Raw genomic sequence first — 12,381 nt, forward strand, 5'->3', positions numbered from 1 at the left:
TTCTGCAGTCCTAATTATCTTCTGAAGATTGTGTCTGTCCTGTTGGGTTGCAGAACCAAACCAGACAGTTATAGAGGTGCAGATGATAGACTCAATAATTCCTCTGTAGAACTGTATCAGCAGCTCCTTGTATCAGCAGTTTGAGCTTTCTGAGTTGGCACAGAAAGAACATTATTTGTTGTGCTTTTTTGATGGCGTTGTTAGGTGTCCATTTTAGGTCATGTGATACAGTAGAACCTAGAAATTTGAAGGTCTCTACTGTTGATATTGTGTTGTCTAGTATTGTAAGAGGTGGTAGTATGGGAGGGTTTTTTCTAAAGTCTACCACCATTTCTACGGTTTTGAGCGTGTTCAGTTCCAGATTGTTCTGGTTACACTACGAGGCAAGTTGTATAACCTCCTGTCTGTATGTGGATTCATCATTGTCTTGAATGAGACCAATCACTGTTGTGTCATCAGCAGACTTCAGTATTTTAGCTTATTCATGTGTATACAGAAATCAAAGTACAATACGTTTTGGTAGCAGCAGTTTCATATTTACAGTTTGTTGCTGAATGTATGGCATATGTCTACAGTTTTTATATATCCTCCAACAGTTGCCTAGGTAAAGAGAAAAAATAATTTATTTGTATGATAGTCCTTGAAATCTTAATACTATATTTTCCTCTTTCTAAAGCCCTATAGCCTTGAGGCTACAACTACATTTTTTTTGCCTCATTAACAACACTACTCCTTTCTAAAGATATTTTTATTTATAGCAACATCTAAATTACAGAATACATGATCCAGATCTGTCATGCTGATTGTAGTTGTTGCTATCATGTTAGATGACCTATTTTAGCTTGTTTATAATGTGCAGGATCAGCATGCTGCATTTTAACTGGTTGCATTCAATAGGTGAATTTAAAGTAAATGGCATGCATAGGTAGTGTAGGGGTTTCATTGAATAGGATACTAATTTACAAGTGATGTTTCTAACATGGGGAATATTCCCCATACCTGTAAATGTCTGAATCTCTGAACACGTAATTACTTCTGGGCAAACATTTCAGTCCATTTTTATAAAAGCTTAGTTATGGAGTCAAACATATTGAGGGCTTATATCAAAGAAATCTGTAACTATTCCCTTTGCAGTAATTAAAATATAATGTCAGCGATCAACAGAACTCATGTTGCTGCCTCTGGCATATAGAGATTTGTACGATAGTCTTTTTTTCCTTTTCTTTAGCTGCATGGAAACTTTATTGAAGATCTTGAACAGGATTTTTTTTGTCTACATGTCTAAATGAACTGCTTTATTCTTGGCTTGAACTTGATGTTTTTGCTTTCAATTCTGATTTATTCCCACTGTTCTAGGGATACAAGAAGTCATTTTTATGTCTGATAAATATCACGATACTCCAGAAATGATAGCTGCACGGCGTTTGTTTGATCTCGCTGGAATTTTGTACAGGTGAGTCAACATATGGGAATATAAATCCTTAACCCCACACACCTCCCTTTATCTCCAGTCTTCCTTTTGTATGCATTGGGTTGCTATTGCTTTGTCTTAAAATTGTGAAGGAACCTGTTGCCTCAACTCAATAATTTCTCTTTTCCCTTTTATATATTGAGATAGTAATGTTATTAGCACTAAAAGTAGGATTGGGACAATAATGGGAAAATGATTGATTGTTGTGAACTTTTCCAAAGTATTCTTATTATACCGAACAAGCAGAGATAAGCTGTTTTTCACGGACCGATTTTCTTGTATTGGACACGCTGCTATGGTTTTGATACAATCAAAGCATGCAGAAAATTGTAGGTTAGATTTAGTTTCTTTGAAAAATACAGCAAACTTGTCTGTAGAGAAAAGTGGCTTATGACTGGGACTTAATAAGCAAAAATACAAGGAATTATTGTGGAAACAATAGCCTCTGTTCTGCAAAAAAAGCAACTCATGCTGTTCATAAACAACAAACATCAGAAAAATTTTGTGCTTCAGCAAATATATTATGACTGCATTAGTTACCGCAAACAGCTGATCAGCTGCTGTAATGATGATGCAATGGTAACAATGAGTCAGCAGGTTTATTTGACTGCTACCGCTGTAATATAAAAGAGGCCCTGTGTGGACATCTCTCTCTCTCCGTGTGTGCTTCCATGCTGTAAATTACTGATTGCTGTTTGTTCAGGGCCTGTCTCAAATTATTTGTATGTATATATGTTTTTGTAGAGATAAAACCACTATATGTAAATACAAACCTTTTGTGTACTGTATTTGCTCCTGGGTTGTCTCACCTAATCACACTGGGTTAAAGTGAGTAGTCCAGGTGTCTTAATGCAGCCTCTAAATTTGGCAAAGTCTTTTACAAAAAATAAATTTATGCCTCTATTGAGCAATCTGCCATAGACCAACAGCTTACCATCTATCGCAGAAGAGGAGGGGGTGAAAAGAAAGTTTCGGAAATAGAAAATGAGAGATACTTTTATTTGCAACACTTTATTGCGTTTTAATTAAACTATCCCAATTTGGTTTACAATGATAATTATAAATAAAGTAAAAACTTTTATAGAAATCATTTTTAAAAATATAGTTTTTGTAAAATAATTCTAATTGTGGGATGTGACAAAATCAAAGGAAGGTCTCGATGAAAGACACTTTGCAGAGCATATTAGTATGAACAAAGCAGCCATCCTTGAAATGTTGAAACAGGTGTTGTGAAAGGCTCTGGCTGGCTACAGTTTTCTAGGTTATCTACAGGGATACATAGACAATACTTCCATTGGATTGGCTGTCAAGATGGCTATGCTTGAACATGAAGGCAGAAGCAACCACTGCACACTTCCAACAGGTGCCCTTGGTCACTGAAATTGCTTTGGATCTCCACTAACAAATCTGAATCTATTAGTTCTAGGCTACATGCCTATTCCTCCATCCAAAAAACAAACAAACAAACAACTACTACCCACAGAACCTGAGAACTACCTATGGACAGAAATTCAGATCCACCAGGATTCAGTTGTAGCTTATTTGCTTTCATTTACTCTGGATTCAAACTTTGAATTACAGTGTGTTGGACTTGATTATGCACGGCAACCTTTCATTCAGATTTGACAGAAAATCGGAATTGTATGTCATCAGCTTAACAATGACACAATTTCTCATATTTTTAAAGTGACAGCATGAAAGTACACTAAGTATATAATGTGAGGTTTACATCGAATGAGCATCGATTGACAAATGATGCTTCTAAGATGAGGATTATTTCTGATGTTTATAACATCTCGATAATGTTCATGAAAGGATAAGCTTATCTGTTTTATATGCTTCAAAAATAAACTCATTTTTATCTACCAAATATTTTTATTAAATAAAAATAGATTTAAATAAAACAATTCCAAATGAAAACAGTTTTATCTCAAAAGTAAAATCAGACTAATGCAATATCTGAAACAATTTCTTGATAATGTCTTTCTTTAAAGCTACAGCATTATGAAATGAAGATAGACTTTCAAAGGCACTTGGAGGCAAATTCCTAATGTGATAGAAATCTAATTTTTTAGTTTTCAGAATTTGAAAATTAGTTAATTTTATACGTTCAACTGTTCTGACAGACAGTGTTACCCTAATTTATGAAGTAGAAAACATGAAGTGATAAAATGTTATATAAATGTGATATGTGTGTGAGAAAGACACTTAATACAGCAGAGGCACAAGTCATTCTCCAGGTGAGCTGTTCAGGATGAGCTGATTTCTGAGGACACTCATCCTTGAGGCTCCTCCTTAATGTCCCCAGATTTTGCTCAGGCTTCGTTTGAACAAGGCAATTTTTCTCTTGGCTGAAAAAGGACAGAGAAAACCAAAAATATCAATTGCAGGTCAGATCGCAGCTTTTGGCTGCCTACAATCATCACATTTAAAAAGAACCATAGAGAGTTTCTGAAGCTGTTTAACACCAGCTAGCTGTTGGAGCTCTCAAGCCCTCAGCGAGGGCTGTAAAGGCACTACAAGAGAATGCTCAAGTTAGCGCCTCACTTAAATGGCCGCTTCGCATAAAAATGAGGGAGAGAGAAATCGGAGACACTTCTTTACTCCTGGCTACAATTAAAATCAGCTGACTGTTGGATAAGAGCAGGGCCATTGCGGCGCGATGAGTGGAGGCTCGCGATCACGCCAGAAGAAAGTAAAGCAATAAAAATGGCTGAAGCTTATTCCCCTTTAAAGAACAAAAAAGGGATTGGCATCAGCGCCATCACTCTTACCTGGCACAGTTAATTGGAGCTCGTTAATTGCGGAGCAATTGCCAGGGATTTCACTGCTGACTGAGAGGTTGCGCGCCAAAAATAAAGTTTGGCACCATTTTGTGCTTGTTTGACTTTCTACAGTTGAATTCAGCAACTGGGGCCTCATTAATAACAATGGCTGCCATTTTGTTTCCTTGTGTGGCAACCTGCAAGGTAACTTTATATAACTTGAGCCTCATTAAAAAGGCAGCAGGACCTTGCCATATTAATTAGACTGTTGTGAGGAGGCAATCCCTAAACAGGGCTGACCAGCATAGCGTTGCAGGACCTTCAGTTTCAGCTCACAAACGTCAAAGGCTGCCTGAAGGAGGTTTTTTAGTTGGCAATTCCCTCACAACCAAATCCAGTCAGCAGGACAACAGCTAGCACCCAGGCCTGTGACCACCTGTGCGTTAAAGCTATTGCAGGCCCAGTGTAATTTAGGCTCTTGATTATACTCTGGGCTGTTAAGGTGCATCTAAAATTTGTACTAATTCAAATTTATTTGGCATTAATTATTTAATTTGAAAAAGACAAGAAAGAGAATTAAATCTAATACATTTTAGGGAGTCCCTGACCATTCCGGAGCAGGCTCCTAATTTCAAGCCTCACCCTTTAAATCTCCTGTATCCAAAGGTTATGATGGCAAGTAGAAACTCTATTGGCTCCACTGCTTCAGGCACTAGAGCGGCAGGCAGGAGGGCCATGGCCAGAACCCAGAGTAAGTCAACGGGTTCAAAGAAGCCTTCCAAGGCCACTGAGAAAGATGCCAAGAGATACCAAAGGGCACTAGAAAAACACCTGAAAAAGTGCCTTCGTGAGGCTGAAAAGAACAAAAAACATTTCCTCCAAGAGCCATTCCTGTTCAAAGCTCCAATACAGCTCCTCCACTGGATATGTCAATGCAACCCAGGGGCAGTACTAATTTGCTATACCAGGCAGGCGCTTCAACTGCACTGCCTTCACCACAGAGGGTTCCTAAGGCTACATTCACCCCCATGGCAGCGGGACTTCGTGCAGAGGAATCTCTTCCTCAGGAAATTCCCGCACATATTAGGGCTTGGATGGAGCTAGCTATCAAACAAGGTATCACAGCAGGGGTGCAACAGACCCTCCTGGCAAGGCAACATCAAGCAGGTCCTGATCATGATCTTCAGTCACCACAGTTGCTAAGCAGGCTGGATTCCATTCAACTTCAAGTACCACCCCAGGGGGCGAATCCACCAATAGTTCACATGCCCAACCAGATCTTGCAATACAGGAAAGACCAACTAGACGAGTTGGAACAAATTGTATCAGTGTCCTCTCAAGACAATGATTCGTCTTTGTTGGAGGCAGAGCAGCTAGAGAAGGACATGTCAGAAGATGAGGGTTTAGCCCCTGATCAACCTACATTCACAGGGCTCTTCTGCCCTCACCTATTTAAGTCTTTATTATTCAAGGCGAAAAACACCACATGCCTTGACAATCTGACTTCTGCCTCCCAACCATCTTCAGCGCAGTAGGAGTCGGATGACTTAATCTTTTCACAACCTGTCACTGAAGCGGAGATCATACCAGTCCCACAAATGTTCACTGACTTAATTAAAAAACAGTGGACCTCTACTGCTACTTATCCCAATCCAACGGGATATGACAGATTTTACAGCCTAGCACCAGAATTTTCTAACTCCCTGTTAGCCCCCAATGTAGATGAATTTAGTAGCCCTAGCCTCTTCCGCCACTATACCAAGTGAAGCGGGGGAAGCTCTCAAACCAGGCAAGAGAGCAGAGTTAGCTCTTCGCAGGGCTCACCAAGCAGACGGATGGGCTATCAGAGCGACTATAGTCTCTTCATTCTTTACCAGATCTTCCCTAAGGTGGCTTCGTCACCTGAGAGATTCCATTCCTTCATCAAATACCGAGGCGCATCAGGATATAGCCAAATTGATGGCAGCACATTTAATTTGGTAAAATTCTCATCAAGAACTATAGCATCCCAAGTCACAGCACGATGCTTACTCTGGCTCTGATATTGGCAAGTGGATACCAAACATAAGTGGAGGGTGGCATCCGCCCCTTTTGAAGGGAACAAACTGTTAGCATCTGCCTTGGATCTGCTACTGGTGGAATCTTGAAATAAGAAAAAGATACTCCCCCCCTTTTTTTTCCGCAATCCAGCATTAAGCCCGAAATCAGACCATCCCAGTCCTTTTGGAAGAATTCCTTTTGTCCCCTCTATCAAGGAACCCATTCTAAGAGATCCTTTGGGTACCGACAGAAACAGCTGGCAGAAAGATCTGACTTTGGGGACAGAAATAGGCATGGAGGATAGACGAAAAGACCCTTTCATGGGGCTGGGAAACAGTCATTTCGTCATCCCAAATAATTTCAATTTTGACCCTCCCGTAGGAGGACAATTAAGGCTATTTGCAGATCAATGGGAATCTACAACATCAGATGCCTGGGTCAGAGAGACCATAAGATCTGGTCTCTCCCTAGAGTTCCTCTCCACACCTCCAAACTTCTTTATGCAGTGCCCTGTCTCAAAGGATTCTACCAAAAGGTCCCTTATGGAGACTGCAATCCAGCATTTGTTGGGGATCTGGGCAATCCAACCTGTGTTGATGGATCAACATAGACAGGGATTCTATTCACATCTATTTGTGGTCCCCAAGAGTTCAGTGGGGTGGGTGGAGAGCAATTCTAAACTTAAAATGCCTGAATCGCTTCCTGGTCTACAAGAGATTTAAGATGAGCTCCTTCTAATCAATCTTTCTCAGCATCAGACAAGGAGGTGTCTTAATGTCAATAGACTTCATATTCCTATCAGACCCATGCATTGCAGATTCCTGAGATTCTGTTATAATAACTACCACTACGAGTATGTAGCCCTTCCATTTGGCCTGGCCTCAGCTCCCTGAACCTTTACAAAGGTTCTGGTGGCATTAGCAGGCAATCTTAGGAGTAAGCCAGTTTGGCTACAATGCTATCTCGATGTCATATTAATTTTGTCATTGTCCAGAAAAAATAAACTGGCTGAACTGGATACTCAAGTCACCCTACAGCACGGATTTTCAATAAATTCGGCCAAGAATCAACTGGTCTCCTGCATTTGGGAGCCATCATCGATACAGTGTCTGGGAAGCTATCCCTGTCACCGGATAGGCAGAGTAGCATTAGGCAATTGTCAAGAGGTTAGGACTCTCAAATGAGTACCCTTGGCCCAATTATCCAAACCCCTGGGAAAAATGATCTGCATTTCTATTGCTCCCTGGGCCCAGCTCCATGCCAGAACCCTACAATGGTTTCTGCTCCCATATCAATGGTCAAGGAGCAATGCCAAGTCCAAGGCCACCGTTCTGTCAAAGGTTTTCATATTGCTTTATTGAGGGACCACAGCAAACGTCAACAAGTGCTGCATTTTCAAAGACCCTCACAGGCAGACTATCACAACAGACGCAAGTCTATTTGGATGGGGGGCACACTGTCAGTCCCTTGTAGCTCAGGGTAATTGGTCCACGACAGAACAGACTTGCAGCATAAACTGGCTAGAACTTAGGGCAGCCCATCTGGTCCTCCACAAATTTCTACCACTGATCCAGGGACAGCATGTCCTCATCCTGACCGACAATATGGCCACAAAGACTCACATAAACAGGCAGGGGGGCATGCATTCAAAATCACTAATGAGGCTGCCGCAGGGCAGAGAGGAACTTAATCTCCATCAAAGTGGAACACATCTCAGGACAGTCCAACATCCAGGCAGACTGGTTGAGCAGGGGCACTGTCGACCATTCCAAGTGGCGCCTGCACCCGAGACAGGAGATGTCACATCGGTTTGACCGACCAATCATAGACCTCTTTGCCCCATCCCTCAACGCACAGCTCCCGAGGTTCATTTCCAGATTTCCAACACGAGCGGAGGGAGTCAACACTCTACCGCTGGCCTCAAAGTCTCCTATATGCCTTTCCTCCCCTCCCACTGATTCCCAAGGTGGTCCAGAAGCTTCTAGAGGAGAAAGCGGAACTATTGATGGTGGCACCCTACTGGCCCAGACATCCGTGGTTCACAGTTCTCGGGGATCTATTGATCACAGACCCATGGAGATTCCCACCGGATAGAGTCTCACTCACACAGGGTCCAATTCAACATCCAGATCCACAATGGCTGCACCTAGCTGTGTGGCACTTGATCGGAGATGTCTGAAAGGCAAGAAGCTCTCCAATAAAGTCATCTTTATGATCCAAGTGGCCAGATGTCCTTCCACGAACCATATACACAACACTACCTGGAACATATTCTGCAGGTGGTGTGACAAAGTGAAAATAGACCCCATCTCTCCATCGGTGGCGCAAATACTGGACTTTCTCCAGGAAGGTTTGGACAAAGGACTCTCACCAAACACCGTACATAGACAGGTGGCAGCCTTAGCATCAGTCATTACCTGTGGTGACCTACAATCCCTCTCTCATCATCTGAGAATATTCAGTTTTCTACGTGGAGCCACTAATCTGAGACCCCCAGTGGTCCACAGATACCCCACCTGGGATCTAAACAAGGTTCTCACAGCACTCACAAAACAACCTTTTGAGCCTCTGAGAGCCACGAGTCTCCACCTACTCACATACAAGGTGGTGTTCTTAGTAGCAATAACATCTGCAGGCCGAATTTCTGAGCTAGCTGCCCCATCATTGAGACAAGATCTCTACATTTTTCATTTTGACAAAGTTGTCCTTTGCTTAGATCCAACCTTCATTCCCAACATTAATTCAGCCTTCCACAGAACACAGGAGTCGATATTCCCCAATTTCTGTCCTAGGCCATCTCACAGTTTAGAGTGACAATGGCACCTATTAGATGTACTACGTACACTCTGAATCTACATAGACAGGACTGCCTCTTTTACGGAGACAGAGGCAATCTTCATCTTCTTTCAACCTTCTACTCAAGGAAGAAAAGTCACATTGACAGTTGGCAGGCGGCTGCAAGCCACGATTGCAAAGACTTACAAGACTCAGTCATTGCCCGTACCTACAAGTATTACAGCACACTCAACTAGGAGTGCTGCAACATCAACTGCTTGGGCTACCCAAGCGTCGATCAATGAGATCTGTAGGGTGGCAATGTCGCCTTTCATAAGGCACTATAAACCTTCAGCAGATGGGTGTTGCAACTGGTCCACACGTAAAAAGGGAACTCCAAACCAGACAGAGACCCTCCTGTCGGACATTCCAGCTTTGGTATGTCCCATGCCTGGATGTTCTGAACAGCTCATCTGGAGAAGACGTGTTGGTGCTTTCCTGATATGCCTATTCTCTGTGAGCTGTGAAGAGCATCCAGAGTCCGTCTGGTGTGAGTCCAATCCTGGCCAAGTTTACTGAGCAAAGGTGAAGGAGAACAATAATGAATCTATCACTTTGACTTCGCCAAAAATGGGTACACTAAGGAGGAGCCTCGAGGAGTGTCCTCAAAATCAACTCAGCCTATTAAACGAGAGACAGAAGCACTTCCCATGCCTCGATGCTCTTCACAGCTCACAGAAAATGGGCGTATCAGGTAAGCGCCAACGCCCCTTCTGTTACAAGATCTTTCAAAAATTTGTATGTTGGTGGCATGCCTCCAAGTATTTTTGACCAATTGATTGGATAAAGTTTGTGTATAGTCATTCTCTCAAGCATGTCCTTCATTGTTGACTATTTCTGCCTTTTGTAATGATTTGTGAGGTTTGGCTAGGTTTAATGAATCTCTAGTACTGAATTGTCAAGCTTAATGAGACACTAAATCCACATTATTTGCATATTCTTCTGTTTACTAGTAGATTGTAAAATATATACAAAGTCCCCAAATACCTCTCTTGCTAATTGCTGCAGCAGATGCTCTAATGATGTAAAAGGATGAGCTATGGTGATGGTATTAATTTTACAGTCCTAAAATGATTCTAGCTTCAATAGTTTGTATTTTGTCCCCCTTGCATAATGCGGTGTTTTCTGTCTTTCTTTTAAGACTATAAGAAGCAAACTTTGGAAGTTTCCTATTAAAAATTGGCATGGAAAGAACATATAAAATGTTACAGAGATGCTACCCCCTGTAGCTAAGTTGTTAGAAATCCGTCTAACTCCTGTCTAATTTATGAACTCCAATAGCTGAAGAACATACAGACTAAGCAACCCCATGTGTCTTTTTGTCTTAGTCTTTTTTGTCCGGGTATCTCTCAGTATGGTGCCCTATAATTGGCTCCTATAGAGATAAAACATAGAACGAATCCAAGGATATGCTTTTTCCTTCTTAAAATTTAGTTGGGAGCCAAAGCAAACAAAATGTTTAACTACTTCACTAGCTAATATTCCTCTCTCTTTGTTGTTTTTAGAAAATTCAAACCAAAGTGCAGCAAGATCATCATTGATTTTGATTCAATTAACAGCAAACCAAGTCAAAAGCCTCTGTGAGTTATGTCTAATTAAATCTCCAGAAGAGTGTGATTATCCTTTTCTTAGAAGCTGCTAATGCTTTTCATCTTGAAGTTAGGCATAACTTTTTAATAGCCACTACACAGTTTAAGCAGACATCTAAGGAATGTGTCAGAACTTGAACATTTGTGCCATCTCTGCTATACATTTAAACTTTGGCTTCCAGGATTGTACTAAATCTTCTGTGAATGTATGGGAGATTTATATTAGTGGGTGAACAATGCAAAATGCATTCAGTGTATTGTGTCAATTAGCCAAGAACTCATCTGGTTTGAAGGGAATTAAACTTACAATGCATATTCTGTGAATATTGACTGTACAAGAACAGTTGAAGAATCACTTCAGCAGCATACAACTGAAACAACACATGTCCTAGCTTAATTTAGTTCAGACTGGCTAGACAGTTATATAACTAGTACTTTAACACTTTGAAATCTTCAACTACTTAATTGCTTCTTTTTATGATTTACATTTGAAAATGGTTTGCATTGGATAAAATTTTACAATAGCTTTCATCCCTCTGTCCCCAAACATCTTACTTTTCTTAGAAGATGTGAATAAATCATCAGAACCAATAAGAACTTCTTTGGTGATGGTTTTTATACCTTAAAAAGTAATTTGTCCATTGATCTAAACTTCTTGGGAGACAATCTAATAATTTGCAATGTTGAAACTAGCGTCTAAGTTAGTCAGTATTTTCCTCTAAGAGAAATGAACAGGCTTAATCCATATTGAGGCTACATATACCAAATGGATCATGGTTTTAGCTTGCTTTTGTTTGTTGAAATTGGCATTAGGTTTAAGAAACATTGATTAAAGCTTTCACAAGATTTCAGTAGAGGTTCTTTTATTTGATTTTGATAACATATATATTTAGATACTCAAATTATTTCATTTTAAAACATGAAAATGTTCATGAAAATGTTTTCTGAAGTTTGGTATGTATATTTGTATTGAAAATGTTTTCTGAAGTTTGGTATGTATATTTGTATTGAAAATGTTTTCTGAAGTTTGGTACGTATATTTGTATTGAAATATTCTATACATTGAGTATTTTTTAATATGGCATGATACAAACATTATAAAATGTCAATTAAAATCTTACTTTGTGAAATATAATTTTTTTTATTATTATATTACTGTGCTTGGTTCTATATCCTGGTACAGGTAATCCTCGAGTTACAAATGTAATGGAGCCTGGGCATTCCATTCTTAACCCAAGGATTTGTAGGAGTGAATCTCATATCTTGAACACGATCACTCGCTCCTTTCACCAACGCATTTGATAATCAAATGAGCGGCTTGTTAAGTGCACATGAGGTATTGCAATGGGCAAGACCATGGGAGGCCCAGTGACAGAACAGGCCACCTACTTCAGACCACCCAAGGACTTACTTGACCCACAAATACCTCATTCTCCCTCCCCTGGGGTCCCCACAATTGCTGTCCCCCCCATCCTACCACACCAGGTGACTTAATTTATGAAAATCTGTCTTCTCTCCAGCCTGTTTCTTTGCCTGCTTCCTCCTTTCTCATCAGCAAAGGGTTTGACGACATTTCCTGTGATGAAAAAGGAGGCTGGGAAGGCCGCACACGGTCCTCCGTGTTTCTTTTCCCGTGCTTGAGGATTTAGACTTTGGCAGTCTTTTTCAAAAAGCCTTTGCT

The 12,381-nt window shown here is 40.7% G+C and overlaps 1 protein-coding gene across 2 annotated transcripts in view; it reads left to right on the plus strand.

Annotated features, from left to right (window-relative positions):
- DCTD (dCMP deaminase) overlaps window positions 1–11,830 on the plus strand; it is a 29,748-nt gene extending 17,918 nt beyond the window's left edge. For both annotated transcript variants that reach the window (XM_026699622.2, XM_087936354.1), the window contains 2 exons: window positions 1,357–1,453; window positions 10,617–11,830. In XM_026699622.2, the coding sequence (XP_026555407.1) occupies window positions 1,357–1,453; window positions 10,617–10,695 (176 nt within the window). In that variant the 3' untranslated portion in view covers window positions 10,696–11,830. The remainder of the gene's footprint in view (window positions 1–1,356; window positions 1,454–10,616) is intronic.
- The last annotated feature ends 551 nt before the right edge of the window (window positions 11,831–12,381 follow it).

This window comes from Pseudonaja textilis, chromosome 6 (genome assembly GCF_049901715.1).
Source record: "Pseudonaja textilis isolate UNSWEBS1 chromosome 6, rPseTex1.2, whole genome shotgun sequence".
In the NCBI taxonomy this organism is placed as follows: Eukaryota; Metazoa; Chordata; class Lepidosauria; order Squamata; family Elapidae; genus Pseudonaja; species Pseudonaja textilis.